This window comes from Colius striatus, chromosome 9 (genome assembly GCF_028858725.1).
Source record: "Colius striatus isolate bColStr4 chromosome 9, bColStr4.1.hap1, whole genome shotgun sequence".
In the NCBI taxonomy this organism is placed as follows: domain Eukaryota; kingdom Metazoa; phylum Chordata; class Aves; order Coliiformes; family Coliidae; genus Colius; species Colius striatus.
Genome location: NC_084767.1, coordinates 29,410,049 through 29,425,761, shown reverse-complemented (window position 1 = coordinate 29,425,761; position 15,713 = coordinate 29,410,049). Strand labels below are relative to the sequence as shown.

The 15,713-nt window shown below is 36.3% G+C and overlaps 1 protein-coding gene across 1 annotated transcript in view; it reads right to left on the bottom strand.

Annotated features, from left to right (window-relative positions):
- The window catches only part of COL3A1 (collagen type III alpha 1 chain), a 52,383-nt gene that overhangs the window by 27,941 nt on the left and 8,729 nt on the right, over window positions 1–15,713 (bottom strand). Inside the window, exons 2-5 of the mRNA XM_062002649.1 lie at window positions 6,020–6,225; window positions 4,698–4,736; window positions 3,968–4,084; window positions 2,227–2,298 (exon numbers count right to left, since the gene is read on the bottom strand). Of these exons, the coding sequence (XP_061858633.1) occupies window positions 2,227–2,298; window positions 3,968–4,084; window positions 4,698–4,736; window positions 6,020–6,225 (434 nt within the window). The remainder of the gene's footprint in view (window positions 1–2,226; window positions 2,299–3,967; window positions 4,085–4,697; window positions 4,737–6,019; window positions 6,226–15,713) is intronic.

Sequence of the window (15,713 nt, the reverse complement as noted above, 5' to 3'; positions counted from 1 at the left end):
TTAATAGTATTGTTATAATATATTAGTATACATAATATAGTATACTACTATACTACAAATACACTATGTTAATGTTAGTTTGCAGACTGTTTTTGTCTAAAAGAGAGAATCAATGGAATATTTTCTATTGTCTGGGACAAGAAGTACAGCAAGTAGCAGGGCAGTCAATGTATGAGTAAATCAGATTGCCTTCAATGTGTAAATACAATGAGTGGTCCCTTGCTGTTGTTAGAATTCACTTTGTATAAAATAACCCTGGACTCAACAAGAATTTGAGCCATCAATCCATCAACTGCAATCAATTGATTAGACATATAGCAAGAAACAAACAAGACATTTGTTTTTCCAAGGTGTACACTAAGGAGATAAACTGAAAGTTAGGTATGACACTTGCTGCTAGCATCTCCAAACTGTGAACAAATGAGCATAGGTTAGAAAATGTGCACTGGTGGAAACAGACAGAGACAATACGTGGAGGTTATAAAGATCAGCAAAGAGAAACTGGAGTAGAGTTCAACCTCAGCCTGCAAGCAATTGAAAACAACCTGGAAGGCAATACTGGAGAGATGTATGACTGAGGAAATACCAGGCATGATAATCACTCATGGACAAATTTGGTGCTGTAGCTGGCATTTTTTCATTTTATTGCTCTGCTAAATGATTTCAGTTTGGACATTTATTCAGACTAACTGTTTGATAAATTAATTTTATAAATTAATTGATGTATGTAGTGTTAATGATAAACATTACTTAGTTCTAGTGATTTTATTTACATCTGCTTGTAAGTGCTCTGTAGTTACTGTTCAGTCATGTACTGCATGATGCAATATGAAAGACCATATGACCTGAATGACAGTCCTGGCTGAACACATTCCAGGGTGCCCAACAATAAATTCTGGTTGGTTGTATTTTTTTTTTTTTAAACCCAAGTCTAGGGATCACAGCACAAGAAATCATAATGCACGTTAAGGAGAAAAAAAAGCCAAAATAGAAAGGAGCAATCATAATTGTTAACTGAAATGTATCTCTGTTTGTGCCTGGTTCAGCACATCCCATATTGATGTCAAGTAGCAAAATGTAGATGATACAATAAGCTGTGGGCAAAAAATTTGAAGAGTTGAATATGAGTAAATGAATTAACAAATGTAAAAATGGATGACTGAAGAAGTCCAATGCATAGATGATCATATTAGCAAATGAATGAGGTAGAAATAGATAGGTTAAAATAAAGGTGAGAAAGAAATGAACTATATTTCAGGCAAAACAGCTGTCCTGATTAGCAAAATTTGTTTCACAAGATGATCTGATGGAACCCTGAGAAATAACACATTTGCTTGGAACTGACTTTATGTCACAACACATGATACCCATTATTATTATGCAGCATTGGACTGAAAATAATGGCTGTGTTTAATCAAGCAGCATCAATTTCAAAGAGCAGTTCAGCATATCCTCTTTATAGCTGATTGCCTGAATCAAGAACACTCCATGTAAGTTGTGCTGAATATCTTTAAATTACAGTGCCTAAAAGGAAAATCATGAAGTGCAACATTCCAGTTAATGTGGGATGCAAAGCTCATGCATAACTTTGTAAGGCAATCCATGCTTTATCTCACTAAAAAAATTGTGAAAAGTTTGCACCAGTCTCAATAGCTATGGGTAAAAAATGGTAATTGTAAGGAGAAAGGTTAAAAGCTTTTGGCTGCTTCTGGGATGAAAAAATGTAAGAGTGATTTACTCACTTGTTATCAGTCAAATTTCAGCTGTGGAAAAGTAAACAGCGATGGAGTATCATACTGAGAAAAGACAGAATGCTGCTGAATGTAGAGGGAGATTAGGGACAGCAGAAGAGGTAAAAAAATGGTGGAAAGAGGAGAAGCAATTAGTAGAATACCAATTCAGGTATGCGAGGAAGGAACACAGGGGAAAAATAAATAAATGTTTAGATAATATAAGAAAGTGAATCTGAGAGACACTAGGAAAAAGGTAAGAAAAGCAAGAAAGGAACAGAAAAGACAAAACCTCCAGATAATCTATAGTTACTTCCTGTGATGATATTGTCAAAAAAACTGCTGCCTTACATTGCATTCCACTTGCAGGTAATAATTAAATTAAAACTGAGCTTATTAAAGTCAGGAAACACACACATCCAAGGTATAATCTACAAGCAGAAAATTATTTTTTTTTTAAAAAAGAAAGGACAGAAAAAAGGCTATATCATCTTACAATGGGCTGTGGGTAACCAATACCAGCCGAACCAGCCTTCACATCATAGGAGTCATACTGTGGAGAAAAACTCTGTAAAAGAAATAGAGAAAAAGAAAAAGAAAGAAAAAAAATGGTGATTGCTACAAATCAAATAAGTCTTTTCGTATGTTGGTATGGCAAATTATTGAGACATCTCTATTGAGTAGTACTTGTTTCACATATAGCTGCCATGTATTTAAATTACCTGTAAGAGAAACCCAGTCAATATCTTTCTTTTGACGTCATGGTAGCTTTAGGTCCCTCTGCTATGCTCATCCAGTTTTCATCTTGACAGTTGGGCCTCAGCTGAATCAAAAAATTACCATTGTCTCTCCTCTTATTGTTGTTTGACTCCTTTTAAGCTTTCCCCCTCATTTTATCAGTCTCTTTTGTGTTGGACTTAGCTGTCACTAAAGGAAGTTGATGAAGTATTTTCTCTTGCACTGAAGAATGCAACTGTTTTCTATTATTTTCCAAATTTCTTTTACCAGTGACTAATTAATATGTTGTTTCAGAATATGGAAAGTCTTATACATAGGTAAGAGATTTTATGCCTTCCATCTTTACTTTTCTCCCTTCCCATCCACTATATCACTCAAAATAATTCCAATATAACCAACACTTTTGAGCTCAAGCAACCAAGCCTAAATTCTTTTGATAATTTATCTTGAAGCAAAATCCAAAGCACGGAGTGAAAATATGTCCTGTGGGCCTTTCTGAGAGCAGATAGCACCTATGACACACCCATTTACATAAAATACTACCTAAACCCCAGAAGACTATAAATTTTACAGTCAGATTTTCAAGGACTTCCCATGTAATTCCCCTCTTAATTGGCATATGTTGATTTTATTGTGCAGATAATAAGACAGGAAAAAATGTCTCAAATTGCACCAGGGGAGGTTTAGATTAGATATTAGGAAAAATTTCTTCATCGAAAGGGTTATGGAGCCCTGGAATGGGCTGTCCTTTGAGCTAGTTGAGTCCCCATCCCTGGAGATATTGAAAAGATTTATAGATGTGGTGCTTAAGGACATGGTTCAGTGGTGGATGTGGCAGTCCTAGGACGCAACAACACATCTTTGATAAAGGGTTGGAATGGGTGACTGATTCAACCTATCATCTTGTAAAGCTAGACTTGCTCAATTGCAATGGAGACAACCACTGAATGGTAAGGGTTGGAAGGGACCTCTAGAGATCTCCTAGTCCAACTCCCCTGCTAAAGCAGGTTCACCTAGATCAGGTCACACAGGAACACATCCAGGTGGGTTTTGAAACCTCCAGAGAAGGAAGCTCCACAACCGATAATGTCATCTCTTAACAAAAGTGCCAGCTGTGGCTCAGATCTCTTAACAAATCCAACTACACGGAGAGTTTAGTTCCCTAACCATTAAGCTTGAGGTTACACACTTCCTCCTGCACACTTTCCTTCCGGTCATATTATTTCTGAGCTACCTAAGTCCTTCATAAGATCTGTCTCTAAGAGTTTTAAAAAGATAAGGCAAAGATTTAGTTGTGCTTGAACTAAATTTTGTGGACAAAACCCCAAAATATCAACAAAATCCCACCTACTACTCTGCTGTGGTTTTCAAAGGCACAAATGAGACACAGATGCCATTGAAAGCAAAGTACATGTGAAGATGCAAGGGATAGGTGCCTGCAATATTGCCTTGTATGGCTATGAGCAACAAGGTAGAAGCTGAATGTAATGGTAACTTACGCCTCCATTTATACTGGGACATGACTGGCAGATCCCAGGTGGGCCAGGAGCTCCAGGACTGCCTGGCTGTCCTGGAGGGCCAGGGGCACCATTTCTGCCTGGAACCCCGGGGGAACCCTGCAAAGACACAAACAGAACAGATATAAGAAGTTGGTACTTGCCTCTAACTGCAAAGGCATTGTAGGACAAATCTTTTATTTTTAACAAACTGTGTCACCATGGTTGGAAACTTTCTCTATTACACATACCTAAGGCCACAACTGAACACTCAGGAAAGACATAGTGGACAAAATTCACACACTGAAATACTTCCTAGTTTCTAGAGCCATATTGCAACTCATATTTGATCATATTGCAACACTAGAAATACTAAAAAGGTCAATTCCTGATTCTAAAATTTATCTGCTAGTGGAGTCCAAAGAATATTTTTTCTATTGGGCAAAAAGATACCAAAAGTATTTTGGTAGACTCTCTTGGTAGACTCTCTTTTTGGTAGGCTCTCAGAGTAGACTCTCTTTCTGATTTCCTACTCTGAATTTTTAAGAGTTTTGTTAAAGTTAAAGGGCTACTTCAGAATAAATATATGGCATGGTTCTGCAGACAGTGCAGACATCATTGAAAGCTGGATATCTCAGCAGCTTGAATCAGATGTACATCATTATAGGAACTGGCTCTTGATTTTGTTCATTTTCTCTAGGAAAAAAAAAAAAAAAAGAAAAGCTGCACTTACAGGATCTCCTTTGGGTCCTCGACTGATTACTCCAGGAGTCTAGAAAAAGGAATTAGATTATGACAGAAAATCAAAAGAAAACTGAGCATCTATTTATCTATGTATCTATGTATCTATCTATCTCTCTGTCTATCTAATCTATCTGCCTACTTACCTATAAAAGGAAAACACATTTAAACATTAGAATATAGTTTTATAAAAATAATGCCATTTATTCTTCTCCAATATATTTAAAAGCTGTGGTGTTTTTGTTCAGTCTGTCTGCATTTTCACTGTTCATCTGTAAAGCTAAATCTCACCTGTAGGCAAAAACATGGCACTAACGAAGTCAGTAGAGTTTTGTTATTGAGTGCAATGGGAAGAGAAATTCACTGTGAAAAGCTGTAAGACATAGCTTTCTTGTATTCTCAGTCCAGCATTTTAAGTGTGGTAGTGCAGATAATTTTGATTTCTCAGATCTACTCCTCCAATTTATTTATTTTTCAATTCATTTACACATTACTATCTGGATTCTCAATTACTAGTTAAGATTAATCTGCCAGTGGTAGCAAAGAATATTCAGCTGAAACTATCTTGGATTTTTCAAGGTGTCATTTCCCTGTACACCATCCAAGGTCAGCTGGACAGGTTCCAGTGGGCTGAGCAAGCTGTCATATATTGAACACAGAGGCTGGAGGACTAGTGCACATTTCCTTTACTATCAGGAACCACAGAAATGATGAAGAAGTCTCCAGATTCAACAGGCGAAGGATGCATGCTGAAATCTCCAGCAGAGATTTTTGTTCTGTAAAAGGAAATTTACTCTGAATTGAATTGATAAAAAATGCAGACCTGCACTATGCAATGAAAAATATCTGATTAACTCTGTGTTGGCACAAGTTTCATGGATATAGATTGAATATAGAGTCAACAAATAAGAAGTTTGTGATATTATTATTATTATTATTCTCAATAAAATGAGAAATGTAATGTAATTGTTATCCTCTGTCTCTTTCTGCTATTTATCTGTGCTTGTTGTCTATGTAAAACTGGACTGAAGGACTTCATGCTTGCAGCTGCATAAATCAAAGGGCTAACAAATATTTTATCAGATGTGGTACTAATTCTCTGTTAGAATACAAAAGTTTTTAATAAAAACAATTGCTGTGACAGTTCAACCTGTTTTTTTAATATAAATTGGCAAAATTTGCCCACCTTAAGTATTTGCCTAGAGTCAGAAACTGTCAAGCTTTAAAAAAAACACCGTTTAAGAGCATCTGAAAGAAAATTAATTCAAGTTGAATACAGCAACACCAAAGTAACAATATTGAGGACAAACTTACTCTTGTAGGCTGTGGTGTTGTTTGTGGACAAACTGGACAGCATTCTCCAAAGGGAATCTCTGGATTGGGACAGTCCAGCTCTTGATCGTCACAGATAATGTCATCACAGAGAACAGATCCTGAGTCACACACACAGATTTGGCATGGCTCTGGTTTCCAGACATCCCTGTCAGCATAAACCTGTCCAAGATGGGTACAACCTGCAACTGGAAAGGAAGAGAAAATAATGTTCAATATTATTTCAAACGTACTTTCCAAATCTGAGATAAATAACAAGAAAGATGTTGGATAATCTGTTTTGTTTTTTTCTTTAATACAGTTTCTATGTGTGAAGTAAAAGATTAAATACATCTTTTCAGACTCTGTGAGGATCTGTTACATTAATTAAAGAGTCTGCTCTGAATCTATGAATAGACATCAATGGAAACCTCCTGGAGCTGAGCCAAAGCCTAATTAAATCTGTGATAATCTTTCCCTTTGAGTCATTTTTGTGTCAGAATGAGTTACTGTGTAATTAGCAATTGAATTCTCTGCTGCAGCTAAAAAGAAAATGTGCCAAATCTCTCAAACAGATGTGTCATTTGCTCCCATGTGCCAACATGAGCATTTATACATGGATGCAGAATAAGCTATCTGTTCAGCATGAACTCTTTTTGCTAGCATCTTGCATTGATAGCTAGCACTGAATGCTTTCAGAGTGATATAAAAGCTAACATATGCATTATATCTAAAAGAATGTTCGCATTAATTACCAAAATGCTTTGCAATTAATGTGTCATCTGATCTGCTCAAATGTTACAAGTGTCTGTATTTTCAAAAGAAAACATCGTTCATCTGTAACATTCATGGCTTTGTGAATTCCTTCCAATAGCTCTTGTACCCTAATTAGCTTTAACCATTAAATTTTGTGTTTGAATTTTCTGAGAGAAACAAGATCCAGAAAGCCCAGTCATTTGAGAAGCCAATATGAAAATAACACTATAAAGTTAGGCAAGCTCCCTGTAAGTTTTGAGAAGTTATTAGAAGTCTCAGATTACAATTATAAGTATCAGTGAACATCTTGAAATGGAATCAGATTATTTCATTGATAGTTTAAAATAATTCAGTTTACAAACATAAAATTTTGGAGAAAGGACTATTTGTGCACATTATCCTTAAAACTTTAATATCACAATAAGTTACCTTTACCTTTCTATATTAAGAAAAACAATGTCAAAAGATGTAATTCAAAGCTCTGACATTAAAATTACCATTGTCAGAAAATTCTCAATGCCATCAAATTGTTGCAATGGTCATAATTACGTAGAACAAGCTAGAGTTCAAATTTATAGTGCAGTCCATTCCTATGGGTTGTGCACCCCCTTTTCCTTTTCTCGCATGTGACATCTTTCATCTGTTTTTTTTTTTTCTTTTCCACTACTATGTTAGCACACTGTTCTCTTTTTTATCTTTAAATTCTTCGTTTTTCTTTGTCTCTCTATTTGTGGGTTTCTGTACCCATACTCCTTGGAATGGTGCACACTTGGGCATATTTCCTCTCTTTCTGATGCTTCTACTTCAGTCCCTTTTTTCTCTGTTCAGTTTCATTGTTCCTATATTACATAACATTCCCTTTTCATCTTCCCTGAATCCTCTTTTGTACCTGCACAATTCACCTTCTTTACTATCATGTACTCAACTGAGTTTAGTTTTTCAGACTCTGCTCCCTTCCCAGTCTCCCACCCAGCTGCTTTTCATTGTCCATATTAACTTTTTTCCTCTATGTTACCAATGAAATTCATCACCTTCTTGTATAAGCTCTATGAGGTTGATGGGGAATACAACCCAGACCTTCTGGCTCATTGAGTTGGGAATCTGAATGGACATGTCAGAGCAGCGCACTCTATGGGACAGGAGGTTTCTCTTCCCAATTTCAACCCCACTACAGGTTTTCTGCATACACCAACTTAAGTTATGTATGCACTTCTATTACAAAAGAGGCTAACAAGAAAATGTTGACTTGTCAAGATTGACACTGCTTATGGTTAAGAGATGGTTTTGACCACCATCTTGGTTAGAACAAGATGTAAAACAAAAATCCTTCTCAGACGTTTACAACCCAGTGTTTTTTTTCATTACCTATCTCATGCTAGGATACAGTATTTTATCTTCTTTGGCAACACAAAAAAATCATAACATTGAAATCATTCCAGTGGCATATGAAGACTAATCCTTTTCAGGCATTTTCTATCATTTATAACTTCATTTTCTCCTTTGCTTTTCCACCTTTTGGGCCTCACCAGGAACTTATGATCCTTCAGAAGAGAGGTGGAGAAGTGTTTATTTCCAGGACAGCATCTTTCTGACATTTACTATGGCACAGTGTCACACCATCAGAGGACACTGCCTAACAACTACCTGTGAAAAGGGTCTAGACATTCTTCCTTAGTCTGCCAAGCTTAATTTAGTGTCTCAAAAAGTTGATTGGTTTCCCAAGGTCTCACATCCCAAAATAATGTCAGTAGATACAAACAAGCTGATTCTCTGCTTAATTAATTGCTCATTGTTTCTGTGAGAAACATTTTCCTCCTTTACCAAACCAAGATTTCACTGAGGGTATTTAGGAAAAAAGCCAAACTATGCAGCCTTGACAAGAGTAGTGACAAATGTTTCCTGACAAACAAGAAGGATGAAATGTATTTTTTAAATGTGAAGTACAACGTTATGAAAGAAATCTTCATTCTAGAATGTCTAATGGGTCATGAAAAAAACTGACTTATAAAGTGACAAAAGCTGAGAAGCTCAATGCCTAAGTGGTTCACTTCACACCAGAAGACTTTGAAAGCGGTACATTGTGTGTAGAATACAATCAAAGCTATTAGGGATGTTGGAGCTTGTTATCCATCTAAAAGGAGCTGGTTGGATATACCCTACAGAGCATAGGTGGACATAGACCCACCTCACCCAAGAGCAAGGCACTCAGCTGTCTCTCTGCTTCAGCACTTCCTAGCTCCACATCCCACCGTTTACAGACATAAGGAAGAAGGGAAGAGATGCTTGTTCTTAGACCAAAATCTAGTTTATACATAATTGTTAAAAAAATGACATAATACAAATCTAAAATAACTTAATACTGTTAGTGTGTGCACATATAATGAACAATTATAAGAATTGCTTGTGCATATAAAAAATGTAGAGTGTGCACACACCTCTGTACCCATAAGACGTGTTTGATAATTTTTAATATTTGGATTTTCAGCTCTCAGTATCACTCTCTTGGCCTTTCAAAACCACTTTTTTTTTTTTTTTAAATTATGTGTTTAAGACAGTAAGGTTTTTATTCACTAGGAGTTTTTTACCCAAGAATTTGCATTTTCAAATGTCCATATGTTCTTTATCTCGCTTCACTTTCATTGATTTAGGTTATTGTTTTTTTTTTTTTTATTTCCATCGATATGATCCTGCTGTATTCCAGTGAAAAGGACAGCTAGAATGAGCAGCAGAAAAGGACTACTTTTCCCAATTTTTGCCACTGATGATTAGAAAATATTCTAGTTTTGAGACAGCTGCTCTTTTCTTAAGCAGAGGCTTTTCTCCATGCTTTTTTCACCTCAAGAATACTCACCTTTCCATATTTTTAGTCAACAATATTGATTAAAAGTCATGGAAACTCAAAACGTGTCAGAAAACAACTGACATAATTTTACAGTAATAGATGAAGCAGATTTCTCTGCATTTTTACAAGGCTGTCATTCAGTTATTGTACAGTAGATGGCATTGTTTAACAGAAAGAAAAGACAAAAAATTGAAGACATATGGATATAATGACATTCACATTTGCTTCTAACTTTCTGGACATTGTTAAATGAATTGAAAAATAAGCTAAGAAAGCTGCAATGAAAATGGTTGCGGCCTTTGGCAGAATGAAAGTATTAAATAGGTTTCCAAAGGAAACTTACATCTGGGAAGACTTAAGTCTGTTCAAGACATCCCCTCTGTTCTCAGATGTAGATCTGTGTGTCAGCATGTTATGACATAATGCATTTTGCAATGCTCGTAAAGATTAACTGTTAGCTCCAAAATCCTTTGGAAAGCTGATTTATGCTAAAGCACTGGCAAGTAGCATATAGGAATAATAAGGTTATAAAAAAGCTGACTTGCTTACTTCTAGACTTGTGGTAAAGCAGTCACATACTTGCCTTCGATAGCTTTTCTTATTTATCCTTAAACATATATACTATTAAAAAAAAAATTAGAACTCAACAATATTTGCCTATGGAAATACAAAAACTTATTCTTCTTCATAAAGCCCTAAGTACAGTGGCTATACAGCACTTCAATTCTATGGCAGTTATTGCAATTATTTGCTGGGAACTGTGTCAATCTCTGATTCCTTGTACAAAACATTAGACTTTAATATTTGAAAGCCTGAGAAACTTTGCATTGATGCTGTTTATTGAGCATTCACATTTTTAAAGATTTTGCTGTTAGTAGTGTTTCTCTGGGCCAGTCTAAAAAGTGAAGAAAAGGGAAAAAAGACAACACAATCTTCATCACATGCTGATTTTTAATTATTTACTATTCTGTAAGCAGACTAGCAGCTGTATGTAAGCAGACCAATAACAAAAGCTGAAAGGTAAAAACATCATTGAGTCTCAAAGCACCTAGAAGTATGGCACATAAAAGCCAAATGTTTACATGGAAAAACCAACATTGTTGGTTGCAGGCCTGAAGAATGTCATACGGGATATAATCCCCATTCCATCGAGGTGAATGGGAATTAGTTACAAAGTGCTATGACCTGAGAAGTGGACCTGTCTTGTAGTTGCTTTTGGGTTTGCATTTCTGCAAGCGTTGCGATTGTGACTTAACCACATTTAGATGTTAAAAGGAAAAAAATGTCCTAATAATATCCTCAAAAACCACAGGCCACTTCGGACAAACCAAATGTCCAGCTATTGCATTAGTAACAGACTCATACATCCCATTTGCAGAGGGGTGACTAAATGGTTAGAAATTTGAGAATGTCTTGAACTTGTCTGGTTCTGTGTCAGAAAGGGCAATGTCCACACAGAAGTGACTCATAATCTTCCACCAGCTGCTTGATATTGGCTTGGGAAACAAAACTGAAGAGCTTTGATCTGTGAGAATCTGGTCACAAGTACCATGAGCCTAGCAACCTTTTTTTGCTGGTATTTAAAGTGAATCCGGTAAAGGCTAAAGCACAGTCATGAAAGAGGTCTTGCCTCTAACTTTGACTTGATCCAAAGCCTGCTGAAAAACTAAGGATTTTCCTGTTGGTGTTTATGGACTTTTAAAAGTACAAAGCCTGCCCTTCCTTACTTTGACCTGGTTTTGCTCATTTGATTTCAGGGATGCTACTTTAAAAAGCGACTTTACATTTTTTCTATAGTAAATACACCTATTTCTTGTATATGTCAGCATTGTTTTAGATATCCTTCAGCCAGAGAACAAGGTAGAGAGGAAAGATATTGTTCATTTTCAGTGGAAATGCTGTAATTCTTCCCTACACTGGAGTAGATGGAGGAATTCATCACAGTGTCTGCAGCATTGCTGCTTTCCATTTACAGAGCAGAAAAGAATGCCATGGCGTCTACCTTGAAGCAAATGGCCTGTGCTCCCTGTCTGGTATGATGATGATGTTTATAAGAAAATCAAACATACTTGTTCCATTCTGTGGTCAGTAATGGAAACAAACAGATTCTCATAATGAACTAATTGGCTTGTTGAGCCAGAATGGCCTGGTTTGTCTGCATGTTCTCCTGTCAGATAAGTATTGAGTACTCAAAAATCTGAAGTAGTGTCTATTTCACGGGAGTCAGGAAAAGAGAGGAAAATATGAGAAAATAATGCTCTAAGAAGATTTATTTTTCAATTGCAGGGCCTACAGACATTGTCTCAGCTCTGGTTGTCTTAACCAGATGATTAACTGGATGCATTTCACACCATGCATGGGGACCTAAGGGCAAATTTGGGCATACTTACCTATTAGGACGCTTTCAGATTTAATGGTACTGATGCAATATTTTGTAAGGCTTGTCCACCATGTGATTGGAGGCATCAGGAATGAAATCTCAGTTAATAAAACACTTAAATGCAGGTTGTGAAAAATCAGACAGTGTCCACCTCAAAAATCCTGTCCTTGCCTTGTGTCCCGCAAGAGAAAGAACTATCAGGTGGAATGGAAAAAGGAGCATGAATGGCTGACAGATTTCCCAAGTTGTGCATGAGAAAGGACAGCTATGTCCTGTGCTTTCAGACTGAAACCAAAGCTTTCTTACTTCTAGGGATGCTTATCTGCCAAAAAAGCTGGCATTTGAACAGTTTTAAGCCACTGTGCCAGTCCCAGGCATTTTCCTCTTTACACAGATGCTGAGCAAGAAAGTACCATAAATTAATGCTGCTTGATCATAATACCATACTTGTCTGTCAGAAGTATTGTGGAAAGGAGACAGAGTTTCACCGGCATTGAGAAGGTTGGCTTCTCAGGCAAAGGATCATTATATACTATGCGACCAAACAGTTCTTACTCTGAGACCCACCCAAACTGCCTTTCAGATTACAAAATACAAAAAAATACCCGTAGGAGTGCATTGGTACAAACAAGGATTTGCATTTTAGACAAATCATTGCCTGTTCCCTTCATTTTGCCTTATTGTCTCCAAATGCTGAAACTTTACTTCATCTTTTACAAATTTTAGAAATATCAGGATTGAAAAATACTCTTATGGCGTATGTGCTACCAAGTAAAACACAACATGCCAATATTTTCCTTGAAGATTATTGGGTTACTCCTAATCTTTCAATGTGTGATTTATGTTAAGAACCCAATTATTTGTCCTTCATCTTCAGAGAGCTCTTGTACTTCTCAAAGGTGATGTAGTCTAAAGTGGCTTAATCTGTCATATTGCTCTGTCTTGGTATTTATATTTCACAAATAGCTCTATTTGAGCACAGATGTTGACATCCTTGAGTGATGTTCTTCATGCAGCATTTAAAGGTCACTCTGCCACAGAAGTGTTTCTTTGAAATAAGGATCAGAGATATCCCATTAACGATATTGTTACACAACAGCCCCACTGGCTTCCGTTGGTGTCTGGCATGAAAAACAATGGCAGATTTTTTTTTGTTCAAAACTACTAATAGGAAAACAAAGTGCAAGGAGGGTTTTGGATTTTTTTTTTTTTGTTTTGTTGGTGGGGTTGGTTTGGGCAGAACTGTCATTTGAAACCGAGCCATATGAGGGGCAGGATAGAGCAGACTATATCTATCACTTTGCTTCTTTTTTGTGGTTGTTCAAAGAAATGTTATGTCTGTTTCTGAACTTATAAAAGTAATTTTGAGAAATCTATGTGATGGATGCAAGAGATGCTTATACTTCTTTTGTTTTTAGCTGTTCCTCAACAACACCATGGCCTAAACTGTTTTTCTGTAAGGGAAGAAGATATTCTGGAATTTCCTCTCCAAAATCCTCTCCCAACAGGTTGGCTTTGTACCTCAGATCATTACACTTATATTTCTGCCCTTTTAGCAGATAAAGACCTCTTTTGCTATAATCTGTAGAACTGTGTATCGTTCATTCCTGATTAAGAGTAAACACTGCTTGAAGTATCTGATAGATCAAACCTTTCAATAAGGGTAAACATCTGCCTTAGAGTAGGACACAGAGTAAGTAAGAATTTAATCTTAATTCTGCATTCAGTGCCTTTTAGAGGGACCATTGTGTAATTTTTCAGTCACTTCTCCTATTATTGGTAAAATGTCTATGAGATTTTTCCATCCCCTCTGTTCTTACTTTACAATACTTATTGGCACATCACCTTTTGTGCCATTTGGTGTCACTCTAAAAATAAGCAGCAGGCTGCAATCACTTTATTTGTGGCTATTTAGTTGTAGCACTGGCATAATTTCTCACTGTTCTGCAGTAATCTGATTTTAATGTGATGCTTGTCTTTACAGTGAATGACACCAAACGGCAAAAAGACTTATGTCTTAAACCAAGCAGAAACTGACATAAATTCAAGGTCTGATGTGATTACTGTTGACTTTATGGATCTATTAGTTTCCTTAAATGTGCATCCTACCCACCGCTTGGGCAGCAAATGAAGACTTCTACAGTCAGAGTCCAAGTATCAAGGTAATATTAATTTGAACACTGAAATGCATGAACATGTACAATTTTAGTCCATAAGAAGCTGGCCTAACATATTTATAAAGAAAAGCAATAGCTTCCTGCTCAATATTATTAGGATCAATTAAGTGGTAAAAGTTACCAAAATCCAGCTCAACATTTTGTCAGAACTTTAAAAACAAAAAAATCATCCCTAAGTTATATCTCAAAGACAAACTTCTGCGCTTTGATTTTAGCTGGGACCTGGAATAGCACATAACATTGGAAGGTTCTTTGCAATATTTCTTGTAGTAGGTGTGTCCTGACAAAAATAGAGAAAAACTGGAAAAGTCATTGTTACAAGCATGTTTCTCGGACTGTATAACCAAGTTTGACATGAGATTCAGCTTTTTCGCTGCTAAATCAAAGGGAGTCACTGGAAAGTGGCAGTTGTTACAGCCTTCTCTATGTAGCACCTGATGTAAAACACTGAACTGTAACTGCTTAATTTTTGATACTTTAAGCTTCTCACAGGATAAAATTCAAAGGCTGTGTGGGGAGAAAGAAAGAAAAAAAGGATGATTTTTGGTTTTCATTGCTTAACTTTGTAATTAAAACATTTTTTATCAGGTGATTAAAGTTTCAAGTAGGATATGATCTTCTTTTTCCCCTTAGCTCAGTGAGAGGGCTAATGATTTTATGCAATGCTGTTTCTGTGGTTTGGCGTGGAAGAAATCAGTTTGATTCAATGCTTCCCTCCTGAGACTGAAACAGATGGGAAATGTTACAATGCAGTATAGTACATATGGTAATATAATTTATATTTTAAGATACGTTGGACAAAGTCAGTCCCAGTATAACTCCATTGCCATAGTGAACTTACATCAGAGAAGAGTAAACCGGCAAGGGGTCAAATTCTACAATAACAAAACTCTGCACAATTTTATTGATTTCCCTGTAATTTCAGAAGTTGGAAGTAAGTGCATGGTTTGGTTCTTGTATTTCATGTTTCAGTGATGGATTTAAAAAGTCAGGTATACTGTCTAAAGAAAATAATCATATCTTTGGCTGACAATAAATTAAAGATATTTGTAATTCAGAATGTCAGGGAGGGATTGTGAATGCGTATAGCACCATTAACCTAGTTCAATCTGAAAAACAGTTTATATTCATTCACTCCTTATTCCAGTTTGTACTAATTCACCCCACATCCATTTTGGGCAGTTTGTTGGATACAGATGGCAGTATTTGAAATTCTTCTTAATCTGCCTTATAGAGGATATTAAATGGCTATTTGTGTACTGGATACAATGTTTTTATTGTCAACCTCCTAGGGCTACTAAAGTGAGTATTGTGAAGGTTTTCTTGGGGTACTGAGGACAACATTCTTAAATTTCAAACGCTTTTTAAGTATTGAGTTCTTTGCCTATTTTTCAAGCATGAAGACCTAAGAATCTTCCTATTTCTTAACTAAATAGTGGGGGGAGGAAGTGAAAAACTACACTTCTGGTGTGGTGAAGAGCCTGCAAGCACAGAACTGATTTTACATTAATATTAGGGGTCAAAAACATTGCTAATGAAGGC